The 19,139-nt window shown below is 37.2% G+C and overlaps 1 protein-coding gene across 1 annotated transcript in view; it reads right to left on the bottom strand.

Annotated features, from left to right (window-relative positions):
• The window catches only part of LOC138393671 (disintegrin and metalloproteinase domain-containing protein 5-like), a 99,074-nt gene that overhangs the window by 31,395 nt on the left and 48,540 nt on the right, over positions 1-19,139 (bottom strand). Inside the window, exons 13-14 of the mRNA XM_069485050.1 lie at positions 17,305-17,491; positions 4,964-5,059 (exon numbers count right to left, since the gene is read on the bottom strand). Coding sequence (XP_069341151.1) covers positions 4,964-5,059; positions 17,305-17,491 — 283 coding nt within the window. The remainder of the gene's footprint in view (positions 1-4,963; positions 5,060-17,304; positions 17,492-19,139) is intronic.

Raw genomic sequence — 19,139 nt, 5'->3', positions numbered from 1 at the left:
ACCTGGCTAGTACTCATAGTCTCAAGCATCAGGAAGGCCCAAGCACCAGCCCAGGTTTCAAAACCTAGTTATCAAAGACTTGTGGACTCAACCTCAGGCCTGTGGATATAGGCTCCAGGATTGTCCAGCACCAGGCCAGGCCTTGTGGCCCGAGGCTCTAGACTCATCTCAAGTTCTAGGCCTTCCCAGCACCAGGTCACCCCCTGTGACCTCAGGCTTCAGGCCTACCTTAGCTCTAAGTCAGTATGCCCAACCTCAGGCACCAGGCTAGCGCATATGAACAGAGGGTCCAGGTCTGTCTGGTCAACCCTAGCCCTGAGCTGGTACCCATGGACCTCAGCTCCAGGACTGTCCCTAAAAACCCACTTCAAACCCCAGGACCCAAGCCAGCCCTTATGAACCTACCATCCAAGCCAGCATCTGAATACCCAGCTTGTAGGCCAGCCCCCCCAAAACCAGGCTGCAGGTCAGTCACCACAGCACCTACTTCCAGGCCAATCCCTATGCCTACAGGCACCCAAGCAGCACTTGTGATAGCAGGCTGCAACCAACCCCCACAGATGAAGGCTCCATGCTTGCCACAGAAGCAGGAAAACCCTAGTTTAGTCCCCATTGCCCCAGGTTCCAGTGGGCCCAGGGTCTAGAACCACCCCAAAAGACTCAGAGGCTAGATATACCCTGATAGACCAAGGTGTCAGGCTGGCCCTTGTGGCCTGAGACTCTAGGACCAACCCTGCAGACCCAGGCTCCATGCCCTCCCCTGAAGACCCAGGACCCAGACCTACTTCCACAGACTCAGATAACAGGCCCATCCTAACACCAGGCCTGCCCCCATGGACCCAGGCTCCAGGCCAATTTTACTGGATCCAGGCATCAGGCCAATCCCAACTCTGGCTGGCCACTGCAGACTCAGGGTCAAGATGCACTCCAGCACGAGGTCTGTCCCTGTAAAGCCAGGCATCAGGCTTGCCTCTATATATACAGGTTCCAGGCCCATCCTTGTGGATACAGGTTCCAGGCTCAATGCTGCAAACCTAAGTGCCAGGTTTGCCCAACTGCTGACCCAGGCATAAGGCTAGCCTGAGGACTTCAGCAGCAAGCCCACTTATGGATCATGCCAGATGGTGTGCTCAGAATCTCTGGATAGGCTGACAGGTGAAGGGTTTTCTCAGACAAAGCCAGTCTTCAAACACTGGAATAAGTCCTTGCTCCTTTAAATGTGCAAATGCCAATGCATGGCCTCAAGGATCAAGAATCCATACAAAATGTATTTCTTAAATAATAAGACTTGAAAGTTGAAGTTATTCCTTGATCCATGGGCTGCACAATGGATATAGCACTTGCAGGAGTGAAAACAACATTCATCTGCTGGTACATCTCTATCAGACCTCTTGGGTGACCAGGTGCATTGTCAGTAAGCAGTAATATTTTCAAAGGAATCTTATTCTTTTTGTTTTATTTTGTTTTAACTTTAATGTATACTGTGCACTTTATTTTTTATTTTTATTTTTTTATTTCAGAATATTATGGGGGTACAAATGCTTTGGTCACATAAATTGCCTTTGCACCACCCAAGCCAAAGCTACAAACCTGCCCATACCCTAGACAGCACACATGCACCCGTTAGGTGTGAATTTACCCATCCTCTCCTCCCACTCCCACCCAATCCCCAGTGAATCTTATTTCCATATATGCACACAAGTGTTGATCAATTATTACCAATTTAATGGTGAATACATGTGGTGTTTGTTTTTCCATTCTTGTGATACTTCCCTTAGAAGAATGGCCTCCAGCAAATCAATAAGAAAAAATCAAACAACCCCATTAAAAAGTGGGCAAAGGGCCGGGCGCGGTGGCTCACGCCTGTAATCCTAGCACTCTGGGAGGCCGAGGCGGGTGGATCACTCAAGGTCAGGAGTTCGAGACCAGCCTGAGCAAGAGCGAGACCCCGTCTCTACTAAAAATAGAAAGAAATTATATGGACAACTAAAATATATATAGAAAAAATTAGCCGGGCATGGTGGCGCGTGCCTGTAGTCCCAGCTACTCGGGAGGCTGAGGCAGTAGGATCGCTTGAGCCCAGGAGTTTGAGGTTGCTGTGAGCTACGCTGACGCCATGGCACTCACTCTAGCCCGGGCAACAAAGTGAGACTCTGTCTCAAAAAAAAAAAAAAAAAAAAAAAAAAAAGTGGGCAAAGGACATCAACAGAACTTTTCAAAAGAAGATAGGCTAATGGCTAACAAACATATGAAAAAATGCTTAACATTAATCATCAGGGAAATGCAAATCAAAACCACGAGATATCATGTAACTCCAATGAGAATGGCTTTTATCAAAAAATCCCAAAACAACGAATGGTGGTGTAGATGCAGAGAGATAGGAACACTATACACTGCAGGGGGGACTGCATCTAGTACAACCTCTATGGAAAGTAATATGCAGATACCTCGAAGAACTAAAAGTAGAACTACCATTTGATCCAGCAATCCCGCTACTGGGCATCCACCCAAAGGAAAAAAAGACATTCTATTAAAAAAGATACCTGCACTGGAATATTTATAACAGCACAATTCACAATTGCAAAGATGTGGAACAACCCAAGTGCTCATAAATACATGAGTTGATTAATAAAATGCATATATGTATACACACACACACACACACACACACACACGGAGTACTACTCAGCCATAAAAAATGGTGAACTAGCACCTCTTGTATTAAACTGGAGGAATATTTTTCTGAGCCATAGGTCTCAATGGTGGGCTTAAAATATTTAGTAAACCATGCTATAAACAGATGTGCTGTCATTCTGGCTTTGTCTTTCCATTCATAGAGCACAGGAAGAACAGATTTAGCACAATTCTTAAGGGCTTTGAGATTTTTGGAATGGTAAATGAGCATTAGCTTCAACTTAAAGTCATCAGCTGCATTATTCCCTAACAAGAGAGCCAGCCTGTCCTTTGAAGCTTTGAATCCAGGCATTGGCTTCTCCTCTCTAGCTATGAATGTCCAAGATGGCATCTTCTTCCAGTGGAAGACTGTTTCATCTACACTGAATTTAGCCACCTTCATCAATTACCTTAGCTAGATCTTCTGGATAATTGGCTATGCATCAGCAATTGCTGCTTCACCTTGCACTTTTTTATTATGGAGGTGGCTTCTTTCCTTAAGCCTCATGAAACAACCTCTGCTAGCTTCAAACTTTTCTTCTGCAGCCTCCTCACCTCTCTCAGCCTTTATAGAATTGATGAGAGTTAGGACTTTGCTCTGAACTAGGCTTTGGTTTAAGAGAGTGATGGCTGGTTTGATCTTCTATCCAGACCACTAAAACTTTCACCATGTCAGAAATTAGGCTGTTTTACTTTCTTATGATTCATATTTTTACCCGAGTAGCACTTTTAATTTCCTTCAAGAACTTTCCTTTGCATGTACAACGTGGCCAACTGTTTGGCACAGGAGGCCTAGTTTTCTGCCTATCTCAACTTTTGACATGCCTTTGTCACTAAGCTTAATCATTTCTAGCTTTGGACTTAAGGGGAGAGATGTGCAACTCTGCCTTTCACTTGAACTCTTTGAGGCCATTGTAGGGTTATTAATTGGCCTAATGTTAGTATTATGGTGTCTCAGGGAGTACAGAGGCCTGAGGAAATGGGGAGAGACACGGAAATAGCCAGTTAATGGAGCAGTCAGAACCTACACATTTATCAATTATTTGGATTAAATCTAATTGGAGACCTTTGACTTTCTTGTACATGAAGAATATTTTAATCTTTTATTTTTTTCCTCCTCTGACTGTATAGTTTCAAAATACTTATCTTCTATAGAGTTCAAAGATTCTTTCTTCACTTTATCAATTGGGCTATTTATGCTCTGCATTGCAGTTTTTCTTTTCATTCATTGTAGTTTTTCAGCACAAGAATTTCTGTTTGATTTTGAATCCCTTGGCTACTGAGGTTGGTGCAGCACTGGGCTGGAATCTAACCACCCAGCCACTCAAGCCTGCCTGTCACTCTGGGTTATTTGTTGCCCGATGCAGGCCAGAAATGGAAACCATCTTGCAGGGCCTATGGGTGCCTGCTTGGTGCTGGAGTGGGTAGGCTCAGACTGCAGTTATTAGTCTAGATTCAGGGACTGTGGGGGTCTTCCCAGGGCTGAGTTTTACTGTGGTTGGCCCAGTGTTGGTTTTAAGGCACAGTCCTACTACTCTCACTTCCTTCTCTTTCCCCAAGTGGACAGCATCTTTCCCTATGCTATGCTGCCTGTGGGGTGGGTGATTCAGGTAACGTAAAATTGTCCTTCCTACCCTCTTCAACGTATCTTTTCTTGGTCTGTTATAGCCAGGTACTGTGATCTCGCACTTGGTTTCCTTAGTTTTTGTGAAGATATTTCCATGCATGGATGGCTGTTCAAATTAATGTTTCTGTGGGGGGGTCGATCACTAGAAAGTCCTGTTTCACCATTTTGCTCCATCCCTTGTCTACCAGGAATTCATTAAATGGTGTCAATAAAAGAAACTAAATGATAGTAACAATAACTGAATTGCAAAGGAAGAGAGGACTTTACCAGAAGACAGTGAAATGAATATAGCCAATAAAAAGAACTAATATAACTTTCTGAACCTATATGAGGTATACTGTCAAAAAAATAAGATTGTAAAAGAGTTGCAGTAGGCATATCATAGAGAAATATCAGAGGGTATATAGAAAAATTGTAATAATATATTGAATTGGGAAATCAAGTCAGGAGAGAAGAAGCATCAGGCATTATGTATATGAGAGTACTCATAATGTACTCCGTAGATTACTGGATGGACTTAAGTGTGACAGTGGGCCCAATGTTGCTTGGATATAATATAATGGAAAGGGCCGAATATGTTATGGAAACATTTTTCATCTCCTTGAAACAAGTATTTCAAGAAATTTAATGTGAAGCTATTATCAAATACAGATCACCTCTTACCTTGCAATCTTGTGAGCAGCACTCTCCAGAACCACAGACTGCATTATTTTTCAGTGTACAGAATGAGGGATTACAGCATGATTTATGTGTACAATTCTGTAAACAAATGCGAAGTGTTATTTAATCATATATAATTAGGTACCACCAAATAAAATCACAACACACAACTTTACAAGGTATAAAGCTTTTCTTAAATTCACAGTACTAGTAATCCCATTCTTTATATGAGATTTATAGAAATCAACATCTTATTCAGTAGTTTGTAAAAGAAATGTGCTGTCTCACTACATACCATATAATTTGAAAGATATTCCTATTGAGCCAAAACCTATTGGAAAGTTATTACATATCTTATTAACACATTAACTGCCATGTGAGTTGTAGTTTTGAGCCTGGGGCCTCGTGAAGCAAAACCCTGCAGTTGGTTTGTGAAATTGTACTTGTTGAAATTCTTATTGTTACAATCAATACTGACAATTTAATTCCAAAAATGTGGATTGCGTTGCATATAACTTACAAACAAAAAACAAGAAAAAATAAGACATTTTCTCGTTAAACTAGAAATGATTATTCTGTTTTACAAGTTTTCTTTTTCTCAATAATTTTTTTTATTTTTTATTTTTTTATTTCAGAGTATTACAGGGGTACAAACACTTTGGATACATAAATTGCCTTTGCACCATCCGACAAGTGTGCCCATCCCCCAGACGGCATGCACCACATCTGTTAGGTTTGGATTACCGATTCCTTCCTCACTCCTCCCACCTGCCTGACACCCGATGAATGTTACATCCCATATAACCACGTTAGTGTTGATCAATTATTACCAATTTAATGGTGAGGACATGTGTTACTTGTTTTTCCATTCTTGTGATACTTCACTTAGAAGAATGGGCTCCAGCTCCATTCAGGACAATACAATAGGTAGTTTGTCATTTTTTCTTATGGTTGAGTAGTACTCCATGGTATACATATACCACATTTTGTTAATCCACTCATGTATTGATGGGCACTTGGGTTGTTTCCACATCTTTGCAATTGTGATCTGTGCTGCCATTAACATTTGAGTGCAGGTGTCTTTTTCATAGAATGTCCCTTTTTTTTTCCTTTGGGCAGATACCCAGTAATGGGATTGCTGGATCAAATTATACTTCTACTTTGAGTTCTTTGAGGTATCTCCATACTCTTTTTCCATAGAGGTTGTACTAGTTTGCAGTCCCACCAGCAGTGGTATGAGTGTTCCTATCTCACCACATCCATGCCAACATTTGTTGTTTTGGGATGTTTTGATAAAAGCTGTTTTCACTGGAGTTAGGTAATAGCTCATTGTGGTTTTGATTTGCATTTCTCTGATGATTAAAGATGTTGAGCATTTTTTCATATCTCTCTTGGCCATTAGTCTATCTTCTTTTGAAAAGTTTCTGTTGATGTTCTTTGCCCACTTTTTAATGGGGTTGTTTGATTTTTTCCTTGCTGATTTTCCTGAGTTCTATATAGATTCTAGTTATCAGCCCTTTATCAGATGTATGACATGAAAATATTTTCTCCAATTTTGTAGGTTGTCTGTTTGCTTTCATGACAGTTTCCTTGGCTGTGTAGTTTTTTAATTTAATCAGGTCCCATTTATTTATTTTTATTGTTACTGTGATTGCTTTGGGGGTCTTCTTCATAAATTCTTTGCCTAGGCTGATGTCTATAAAATTTTTTCCGTCATTTTATTCTAGAATTCTTATGGTTTCATGCCTTGGGTTTAAGTCTGTTATCCATTTTGTGTTGATTTTTGTGAGAGGTGAGAGGTGTGAATCCTGTTTCAGTCTTCTAGATCTGGCTATCCAGTTTTTCCAGTACCATTTATTGAATAGGGATTCTTTTCCCCAGTGTATGTTTTTGTCTGCTTTGTCAAAGATGAGATGGCTATATGATGATGGTTTTATATCTGAGTTCGCTATCTTATTCCATTGGTCTATGTCTCTGTTTTAGTGCCAGTAGCATGCCGTTTTGGTTCCTATAGCCTTGTAGTATAGCTTGAAGTCAGGTAAATTGATGCCTCCCAATTTAGTCTTTTTGCTTAAAAAGTTGCTTTAGCTATACAGGGTCTTCTCTGGTTCCACACAAAGGATAGAATAATTTTTTCTAGATCTGCAAAAAATGATGTTGGTATTTTAATAGTGATTGCTTTGAAGCTATAGATCACTTTGGGTAGTACAGACATTTTAACCATGTTGATTCTGCTGATCCTTGAGCATGGTATGGTTTTCCATCTGTTTATATCCTCTGCTATTTCATTCCTTAGTGTTTCATAGTTCTCCCTATAGACGTCTTTGACCTCTTTAGTTAAATACATTCCTAGGTATTTTATTTTCTTTGTTGCTATTGTGAAAAGTATTGAGTCTTTGATTTGGTTCTCAGTTTGACTGTTGTTGGCACATATGAATGCTACTGATTTGTATACATTGATTTTGTAACCTCAGACTTTGCTGAATTTACTTATCAATTCCAGTAGTCTCTTGACAGAATGTTTGGGGTTTTCTAGATATGAGATCATATCGTCAGCAAAGAGTGATAGTTTGACCTCTTCTGCCCCCATTTGGATGCTCTTGATTTCCTTGTCTGATTGCTCTGGCTACGACTTCCAGCACTACGTTGAACAGAAGTGGTGATAGAGAGCAACCTTGTCTGGTTCCAGTTCTATGCAGAAATGTTTTCAATTTTTCTCTGTTCAGTATGATGTGGGTTTGTCATATATGGCTTGTATCAACTTGAGGTAAGTCCCATCTATGCCTATTTTGTTAAGAGTTCTTATCACAAAAGGGTACTGAATTTTGTTGAATGCTTTTTCTACATCTATTGAGAGGATCATATGGTCTTTATTTTTACTTCTGTGTATGTGGTGAATTACATTTATAGATTTGCATATGTTGAACCATCCCTGCATCCCTGGGATGAAGCCCACTTGGTTTTGATGGATTATTTTTTACTCTATTTTTGTAATAAGACACTGTGGCCCCAGGGAACATGTTTTTTCTAGTGTGGCAATGTTTTAACTACCATTCCCATTAAACGTTTTCTAATATTTTTGCTGTTGTAATAAATTGTATCAAACAGATGTATTCACATACAGACCCCAGCATTAAATACCCTAAAAATTGTTCATAAAATCACAAATGTTTTCTGCACCTGCTCCAGTTCACAATGCTTCTAACTCACTTCTTTGGAAGAAATGAAAAACCAGAGATTCTAGAGCTGCACTGTCCAATATGGTAACCACAAGACACGTATAGTTATTTAAATTTAACTAAAATTAAATCTACTTAGCAATTCTTCAATTACATGAGCCACATTTCAAGTGCTCGTGAGTCACATATGGCTAGTGGACAGCACAAAAAGCAGTTCCATCATTACAGAAAGTTCTGTTGAAGAATACAGCAGTAGAAAACTTATGAATCGATGTTTAATTTTACCAATTGGTTTTTAGTTATACATCGAATATGTCATATAACTTTGTCTTTATTTCTTTTGCTGTGGTGAATAAGACTGATTTATCATCAAATATTAAATCAAGATTAAGACTACATTACTGAAAAAAGCCTAGATTTACCTTGTTAATATATATTAGGATTTCTGCATTGAGTTTCATGATAGAGTCTGGCTTCTAATTTTCCTTTCTTATAATGAGCTTCTCTGGAAGATTTTTTTCGGTTTTTGTGTCAAGTTTACACTAGTTTTATAAAATTAGTGGAATTGTTTGTGAAAACAATTGGATTATTACTTCCTTCAGTATTAGTTAGAATTTATCAGAGAAGCCAGCTGGTCTGGTGGTCTTTGGGAGAAGTTTCTAAAATATGGATACAACTATTTTACTAGTTATAAGACCAGTCTGTTTTGGTTTTTCTTATTGAGTCTGTATTTATAAGTTTTGCCATTCTAGTAATTTGGTATATTCATTAAATATCCATATTTATGCATTTTTCATCTTATCCTCTCTTTAATGCTGTAGGTTCTGAGTTATTATGTTCTTTTTCAGTCCTGATATTTGTTGTTTATGCCTTTTCTTATTTGGTTTCGTTAGTGTTATTTGAATTTTTTTTTTTTTTAGTTATTCCAAGGAACCATATCTTCCTTTCAAGCTATCATTTGCATAATGATTGCTTATTTTAGTAATTCTTGCTCTTATCATTATTATTTCTGTTCTCCTATTTTCAACAGATTTATCTTTTCTAACATCTTAAAATTAACACTAGCTCATTGGTTTTTCTGTCTTTTTCCTTTTTTAAATATATACATTTAAGTCCATAAATTTTCACTGAAGTATGGGTATAGCTAGGCTGATGAGTCTTGATATGTCTAATTTTCATTATAACTTATTTACCCACAGGTAATTTAGAAGTGTACATTTTTTTTCTTTTCAAATATTGGGTATAGTCTAGCTATTTTAATAGTATTGATTAATAGCTTTATTGCAATGTACTAAGTAAACATGCTATTGCATATCTTTATTTTTTTCTACTGGAACACTATGCAGCCTTTATGTACAGATACAAAAAAAAAAACATATTTGATGCATATCGATGAGTAATAAAAGCAAGTTGCAGAAAAATACATAGAATATTATTTAATTTATGTCCAAAACCTCCCCACATAATTATAACACATATTTCTTTAGACATATATCTCTAAATATAGAATTAAAAGTGGAAAGACATACACAAAACTGATAACAGTGGAGATCTCAGAGATGGGAGTGATGGTCCCAACTGGGGAATTTTAGTTTTATCCATAATGTTTGATTCTTCATAATTATCATATATTCATGTATAGTTAAAAATATACAGCTGCTTTTAAAATATAATAAATTTTAGCCCAGTTATCTCATAATCTCTAGACCTAGATTTGACTTGGCCAAGGACCTAGGACCAGGTGGCAGTGATTGGGAAAAATACTGAAACATTTAATATGTATATTGACAAAATACCTTCAAGAAGATAATAACAATGTACACCTAATCTATTCTTGCATAATTTTAATCCTTGGAAATTTGTCAAGACTAGCTGGATAATTTTCTTAGATATTGTGGTTAAAAATAATGTGTTCTCAGAAGCTTGTAGGAAAATATTCTACAAATTTTAATAAGGTCATTTTAAATTTGCTATTCAAACACTGTATGTCTTCAATGCTCTTTATTTGCTTTCTCTATTTTTTACTGCCAGACATGTGTTAAAATCTCCTAGTAAGATTGTGAATTTGTCTGTATCTCATCTTAGTGAAATTTGGCTTTAAAATATTTTGAAACTATGTTTGACTGGTCTTAACTTTGGAATTATGATATGTCCTGGTATGCTGGGCCCAGCCTATTCTGCTTGCAAGAGCTAATTGTTAAATTTTCAGGAATTTTGTGAGCTAGTTGCTAACAAAGCAATTATAAGGAATTTGGCAAATGCTACAAATCAGGACCTAAATCAGGTTTTGTTTATTGTCTTGGTCTGGATGCTGAAAACATCTTAAGTTAATGATATACTTGTACAAGGGTGGAAAATAATTCACCAGTAGATAATATAGCAGATGTAATGACAATAAATTTCCTTGAAAAAAGTTAGCAAATTGGGATAGAACTCCATTTATCAAATCATGGTTGAATCATAACCATACATTGGGTTAACTACAAAATCAACAAAAGCATTCTGAAAGACCCAGTTAGCTATTTGGATTTATAGTAGAGGATATTGTATATTTTATGATCATTCATAAGTTGTTTACCCATCCTTTATATCAGTAACATTTAATGAGTTTATGTACCTATACATAGGCATAATTTTCTTATTTGGAGACCCAGCTGTTAAACATTTACCAGGACACCACTACCTTAAGAAATGTCCTTTGTCATCTCCAGAATATATTTGGTTTCCTTTATCTGGTGTCTGAACACATCTGTTTTATTGTTTCCTTCATCTGATAGATATTAGTATAGCTACACCTGCTTTATTTTGATTTGTGTTTGTATAATTTATCTTTTCCCTTCCTTTTATCTTCAACTAAGTCCCATTATAAAGTGTGTATCTTATAAGCAGCAAACAATTGACTTTGATTTTATTAAATCCTATCTGACAACCCTCTTGTCCAGTACATTTAATGTAATTACCAAGACTTGGATTTTAATCAACCATGCTTCTATTCTTTGTCTATTAGTCTCATTTGTACATGTGTTTTTCCTTTTGTTCCCTTTCTTGCTTCATTTTGTATTAATTCTGTATTTTTATTATGACATTTTTTTCTTCTTTATTAAGTTGGAAATTATATACAACATTTTATTACTAGTTTAATGGTTTTATTCAATATATCATAATCCATTATCTTAAAATGGTGCTTAAAACATTTTTGACCATTAGGAAGTCATTCAAGCAAGCTCCTTATTTTGGGGCCACTACCTTGCATTTTCTTTTTCAGAAAATTATTTTATTGACAGATGATTGACACACAAAAAGCTGTACATATTTAATGTATAAAACGTGATGAGTTTACAGATAATTATACATCTGTGAAACCATCACCACTATCTATACCATAAATATATCCATAAACTCCAAAAGTTTTTGCTAGGCACAGTGGCTCACACCTGTATTCCCAGCACTTTCGGAGGCCAAGGAAGGAGGATCACTTGAGCCCAGGAGTTCAAGGCTGCAATGAGCTGTGATTATGCCTCTGCACTCCAGTCTGGAAGACAGATCAAGACTCTGTCTCAAAAAAAAAAAAAAAAAAAAAAAAGGTTTCCTCCTGCTCTATTTGTCTTTATTTTTGTGATAAGAACATTTAACATTCTATCTTCTTTCTCAGAAAATTCTGAACTACACAATTTAGTATTGGTAATTCTAGGCACTCTAGGACCTACTCATCTTGGATACCTGAAAGTATGTAACTTTGACTAATTTAACTACTATAAACTGCACCAATTTAAAATATTTGGTTTGGTAAGTTTTGCTAAATGCATTTACTCATATACTCACCACCACAATCCAATTATAGAACACTTTCATTGCCAACCAAAGGTACCTCTTACTTGTTGAAGTCAACCATCCCCTCAACATTAAATATTAGTTTCCATTTTGTAGAATTTCACATAAACAGAATCATGTGACATGGTTTTGTAAATGTCTTCTTTCAATCAGCATAATCCTTTTGTGATTCACCCATGATGCTGCATCTATCAGCATTTCATTCATTTTTTATTGCTGAGTAGTTTCCCAATGATTAGAAATACCACAATTTGTTTATCTGTTCACAGGATGATAGACATTTGGATCGTTTGTAGGATTTAGCTACCATGAATAAAACAGCTCTAAATATTTTGTGAACATGTTTTCATTTCTTTAGGAGAAATACCCAGGAATGGAAATCTATGTCAAATAGTATATATTTAACTGGCAGTATAAGACATTGACAAAATGTTTTCAACTATTTTTACATCCACTAGCAATTTATACAGATTCCATTTCCTTTAAATTCTCAACAAAACTTAGTATTTTTAGCTGGGGAGTTGCCTTATTATTTTGGTTATCCTAATATGTGTGTGGTGTATATAATGTGGTTTTAATTGGTTTTTCCTTGATGACTAAAGATGTTAAGCATCATTTCATTTTATGCTATTTATACCTATTCTGCCATGAATTTTCCAAATTATTTTGTGCATTTTGATTAGGTCATTTGTTTCCTTTTTATTGAATTGTAATATATACAGTCAACAAATACTTCTGTTGTCTTGTTTTAGATTTTATTTAATTTTATTTAATATTTAAAGCTTTGTTAGGATCATAGCAAAATTGAGCTGAAGGTACAGAGATTTTCCATCTACCTCGTGCCCCCCCTAACCCTGACACACATGCATAGCCTCACTTATCAACATCCCAGAGTGGTACATTTGTTACAATTAATGATTTTACATTGACACATCATTATCACTTAGAGTGCAAGTTTATATTAGTTAGGGTTTACTCTTGGTGTTGTATGTGCTATGGGTTTGGAAAAATTTATAATGGCATGTATTCACCATCATAGTATCATAACAGGGTAGTTTCACTGCCCTAAGAATCCTCTGTGCTCTGCCTATTCTTCCCTGCCTCCCCGCTAACCCCTCTGGCAACTGATGATCTTTTTACTGTCTCTATAGTTTTGTCTTTTCCAGAATGTAATGTGGTTATAGTCATACAATACTGGCTTTTCCGCATTGGCTTCTTTCACCTGGTAATACAGATCTTAGATTCTTCCATGTCTTTTCATGGCTGAATGGCTCATTTCTTTTTAGCACTGAATTATGTTTCATTGTCTGGATGTACCACAGTTTATTTATCCATTCACCTATTTTTTCCTTTGTTTCTTTTATTATTTTTATAGAGAAGGGGTCTCTCACTATGTTGCCCAGGCAGATCTCAAACTCCTGGCTTCAAGTGATCCTCCTGCCTCAGCCTCCCAAAGCGCTGGGATTACATGTGAAAGCAACCATGCCCGGTCCTCCATTCACCTATTGTTGGAGACAATAGGTGTTGTCTTTGTTGCATCCAAGTTTGGAAATTATAAATAAAGCTGTGATAAACATCCATGTACATGTTTTTGTGTGGGCATAAGTCTTTAACTCCTTTGGGTAAATAACAAGGAGAGTGATTGCTGGAACATGTAGTAAGAGTATAATTAGTTTTATAAAAAAACCACCAACCTGTTTTCCAAAGTGGCTGTACTATTTTACATTCCCACTCATTTTGCTTATACAGCAATGAACGACAGTTTCTGTTGCTCAACAGCCTTGTCAGCCTTTGGTATTATCAGTGTTCTGGATTTTGACCTTTTAAAAGGTGTATAGTGATATCTCCTTGATGTCTTAATTTGCATTTATTTCACTTATACATATGCATATTTATATACATAAACATATAATCAAATGTGGTTTTGCTGTTCTTTTGAAGTTATCTTTTAGATTAATAAGAAAAATAAATTTTTTCATATTACTTTCATTTATTCTTTCTCTGATGCTCTTCCTTTATTTCTTTCTTTATGTAAATTGGAGTTTCTGAGCTATATTATTTTCCTTCTCTCCATAGAACCTCTTTTAACATTTCTTTTTTTTTTTTTTTTTTTTGAGACAGAGTCTCACTCTGTTGCCCAGGCTAGAGTGAGTGCCGTGGCGTCAGCCTAGCTCACAGCAACCTCAAACTCCTGAGCTCAAGCGATCCTCCTGTCTCAGCCTCCCAAGTAGCTCGGACTACAGGCATGTGCCACCATGCCTGGCTAATTTTTTCTATATATATTTTTAGCTGTCCATATAATTTCTTTCTATTTTTAGTAGAGATGGGGTCTCGCTCTTGCTCAGGCTGGTCTCGAACTCCTGAGCTCAAATGATCCGCCCACCTCGGCCTCCCAGAGTGCTAGGGTTACAGGCGTGAGCCACCACGCCCGGCCTCTTTTAACATTTCTTGCAAGGTAAATCTACTGGAACAAAGTCCCTCAATTTTTGTTTGTCTGAAAAAGTCTTTTTTCTTCCTCACTTTTTGAGAACAACTTCACACAGTACATAATTCTAGGTTGAAGATTTTTTTTTTTCTGTGAACACTTTAAATATTTCATTTTATTCTCTTCTTGCCTCTGTGTTTTCTTAAGAAACCTCAGATGTAATTCTTATTTTTGTCCCACTATAGGCACAGTGGGTTTTCTTCTCTGTTTTGTTTTTCATGTTTCCTTCTTTTTCCTTCTTTTATTTCAAAATATTAAGGGGGTACAAATGTTTTAGTTTATATGGGTCACTTTTATAATGCTTGAGTCCTGGCTATAGGTGTGCCCATCACCCAGATAGTGTTCATTGTACCCATTAGCTAGGTTTTTCCCCCTAGCCCCTGTCCCCTCACTCTGTCTGATTTCCACTGAGTTTTAGTTCCCTCTGTGCACATTTGTGCTCATTGGATAGTTCCAATTTAATAGTGAGTACATGTGGTGTTTGTTTTTCCATTCTTGAGATACTTCAATTAGGAGAATGGTCTCCAATTCCATCCAGATTGTTGAAAAAGGTATTAATTCATCTTTTTATGGATGAATAATACTCCATGGCATACATATACCACATTTTATTAATCTACACATGAACTGATGGACACTTGGGTTGATTCCACATCTTTGCAATTGTGAACTAGGCTGCAATAAACATTCGAGTGCATGTGTCTTTTTGATGAAAAGTCTTCTTTTCCTTTGGGTAGATACTCAATAGCGTGATTGCTAGATCAAATGGTAGGTCTGCTTTTAGTTCTTTGGGGAATCTCTATACTGTTTTCTATAAGGGTTGTATTAATTTGCACTCCCAACAACAGTATATAAGCATTCCTTTCTCCCTGCATCCATGACAGCAGCTATTGTTTCTGGACTTAATAAAAGGCATTCTAACTGCGAAAAGGTGTTATCTCCTTGTGCTTTTAACACATTAACTGCCATGTGAGTTGAATTTAACTCATGCTAGTTTTGAGCCTGGACTATCCTGAAGCATATGTAACTCATGTCTCTTCACCTTGGGAGCCACATGAACTATTCTTCAAGTTGCATATAACTCGTGTACAGAAAATAATAAAAAATAACAAATTTTTTATTAAATTAGAAAGGATCATTTTGTTTTCAAAGTTTTATTCTATATTCATAATAAAACACTGTAAACCCAAGGATTTTTTTTTTTTGAGTGTAGCAGTCAATGTGTTAGTTTGCACTTCCCTAATGATTAATGGTGATCATTTTTTCATATGTTTATTGTCCATTTGTCTTTCTTCTTTTGAGAAGCTTCTGTTCATGTTTTTTGCCCACTCTTTAGTAGGGTTGTTTGTTTTTTTCTTGTTGACTTGCTTGAGTTCTTTGTAAATTCTGGATATCAGCCCTTTATCAGATACATAGCTTGTGAATATTTTCTCCCATTCTGTAAGTTGTCTGTTTGCTCTGATGATTGTTTCCTTTTAATTTAATAAAGTCCCCATTTATTTATTTTTGTTGTCGCCGTGATTGCCACTGGGTTTTTTTTTTTCATAAATTCTTTGCATAGGCCGATATCTAAAAGAGTTTTTCCTATATTTTCTTCTAGGATTTTTATGGTTTCATGCCTTACATGTAAGGCTTTTATCCATCTTAAATTAATTTTTGCGAGTGGTGAGAGGAAGGGGTCCTGTTTCATTCTTCCATATGTGGCTATCCAATTTTTCCAGCACTGTTTATTGAATAGAGCTTCTTTTCCCCAGTGTACATGTTGTCTGCTTTGTCAAAGATCAGTTGGCTGTAGGTAGATGGCTTTATACCCGGGTTCTCTATTCTGTTCCATTGGTCTATGTCTCTATTTTTGTACCAATACCATACTATTTTGGTTACTACAGCCTTATAGTATAGTCTGAAGTCTGGTAATGTGGTGCCTCTAGATTTGTTCTTTTTGCTTAAGATTGCTTTGGCCATTCACACTCTTTTCTGTCCACTGCATCCCTTTATCCCTAAGGCTCTATCATCATTGCACCTGAATCAGACACATGGAAGTTGTGCTACTCCCCAGCTGAGCTGCTACAGCTTCCTATCCCCTGGGGAAGAGCTGCCTACCAAGAAGTCCATCTTCTCCATCCCAGTTGCTGCTGTGCCCCATCTCCAGCTACTCAGAGCCTTGGTCCAGCAGAGCTGTACCTCCAGGTGCCTGAACCAACCCAGAGCCCCCATCCAACCCCACCTGGATTTGGAGTTTCAATCCAAGGAAATGCCTGTGACCCCAACTCCTGGGCCCATGTAATGTCCTACTTGGGACCAGTCTTGTTGGTCTAGTGAAGCCGTCACACCCAAGCCAATGGAGCAGCACAACCCCTCAGTGCCTAAACCAACCTAGTGCCCCACTCCCCCCAAATCATAACTTTTGCCCAGAGGAGTGGCCACAACCCCAGCCCCTGAGGCCACATGCTACCCACCCACCCAGACCAGGAGTGCTGGCCCAGTGGAGAAGCCATGCATGGCAGACATAGTATCCCAGCCCCAAGAGACAAGGAACTCTGGCCCAGTGGAGCAGCCACACATCCCAGCACTTGAGCCAAAGTGGTGCCACGCCCCCCAGGAATCTGGATAACCAGGTACTAGTTCAGCAGAGGCTAGGACTTGAGCTAACGTGGCATCCTGTTCTCCAGAAACACAGAGCTTTGGCTGAGCTGTGCCACCCCACCCTCTGGGCTGACCGGTTACAATGCCTCAAAGAACACTGCATTTTTCAAATCTATTTTACTAACAGATAATGTATTTATCTTCTTGTATATCTATTATACACATATATAAAAAATTAAGAAAAAATTGAAAACATTTTTACTAACCAGTGTAGTGCCACAATCACATTGTTCACCAGTTTCCACCAATCCATTGCCACATATTTGTTTGGCTTGTTTGTAAACTGGTATATCAGGAATGTTGTTCTGAAGACAATGAAGTCCATTATATGAAGCTAAATATTTAAAGTCATCCAAGCTACAGGTGCTAAAATCCTTTATACCCCTAGAGTGCCTAAAATATAAAAATATGAGTATAACAAAAAATATTGCTACTTATCTCTACACTTCCCCTAATATGGTGCTTTGAACAGAAATTTAAAGAGCATTATTCTTCATGGAAAACAATAAGCAAACCTTAAAAAACATTTATTGTATTGCCACTATGTTTAACACACTTTTTTAACTCCATCAAGAAAAAAATGAGAAGAATAATATATTCCAAAATTCTTTTTTAGTCATTCATTTTGTTTTATACAAGACCTAGTATATAAGAGGAAATTTCAAAAAGTTCAGGAAAAAATGGATTTAAAAGATAAAAATAAAAACCATAAACTTTATTTCTCAATATAAGCTCCATCAATACCAAGACACTTTTGTAAGTGATCATACCAGCCATTGAGACCATCCCTAAAGAACTGAGTGTCCTTGGGAATTAAACATGTCAATTCAGTCTTTTTTACATTATTAACTGAAGAAAAGTGGGTGCCCTTTATTTTTTAAGATTGGGAAACAAAAATAAGTCAGAAGGAGCCAATCAGGACTGTAAAGTGGATGCCTCATGATTTCTCAGCAAAACTATCATAAAATTGCCCTGTTTGGTGAGAGACATAAGCAGGAACATTGTCGTGGTAGAGAAGGGCTCTCTGATGAAGTTTTCCCAGATATTTTCTGCTAATGTTTTGGCTGACTTTCTCAAAGCATTCTCATAAGAAACAGGTGGTATCAGTCTTTGGTTCTCCAGAAAGTCAACAAGCAAAAGGCCTTGAGCATCCCAAAAAACTGTTGCCATGACCTTTGCTTTCCAGCGGTTTGCTTTTGCTTCAACTGCCACCTCTTAGAAGTCATTGCTTTGATTGTGCTTTGCCTTCAGGATCATACTGGTAAAGCCGTGTTTCATCTCCTGTTACAATTCTTCAAAAAAGTGTTCAGGATCTTGATTTCACTTTTTTTCTAATTTCCGTGAAAGCTCTGCTCTTGTTTGCAGCTGATCTGAGTTTTGGCATCCATCTAGTGAAAAGTGTGCTCAATTTTAATTTTTCAGTCAGAATTGTGTAAGTTGAACCAACTGAGATGTGCATGGTGTGTGATATTGTTTGTGCTGTTAATCATCAGTCCTGTTTAATTAGGGCACAAACAAGATGAATTATTTCCTCACAAATTGATGTGGATGGTCTGCCACTGCAAGCTTCATCTTCAACACTATCTCATCCTCATCCCTTCTTAGAATGAGTGATCCATTTGTAAACTGCTGGTTGCTTTGGGAAATTGTCCCCATAAACTTTTCATAAAACAATGATTTCACGTTCTTCCACCCACACTTCACCATAAATTTGATGTTTGTTCTTGCTTGAATAGTAGCACAATTTATAGTTGCTCTGATAGGGGTTTCTTTTCAAACTGATGTTTTATTCCTCTTAGCGCCTCAAACTAGATCTTCTTCAGATATGCTATAACAAGTTAAATGTGTTCGTTTGGGTGCAAAAAATATTTTGAAATCTATGCATAGTTTTTTCACAATATACATTTTCCATGAACTTTTTGAATGCCCCTTGTACCTATCCTATGAACTTTGTCAAGTCTTCAAACTAGTAATTGTGTTATTATCCTCTTCCTAGTGCCAAAAAATTGAATTCAAAATTTTTGACCAGTATTTAATATAT

Source organism: Eulemur rufifrons, chromosome 12 (genome assembly GCF_041146395.1).
Source record: "Eulemur rufifrons isolate Redbay chromosome 12, OSU_ERuf_1, whole genome shotgun sequence".
In the NCBI taxonomy this organism is placed as follows: domain Eukaryota; kingdom Metazoa; phylum Chordata; class Mammalia; order Primates; family Lemuridae; genus Eulemur; species Eulemur rufifrons.
Note: the sequence above shows the minus strand (reverse complement) of the source record. Positions and strands in the feature narration are given on the sequence as shown.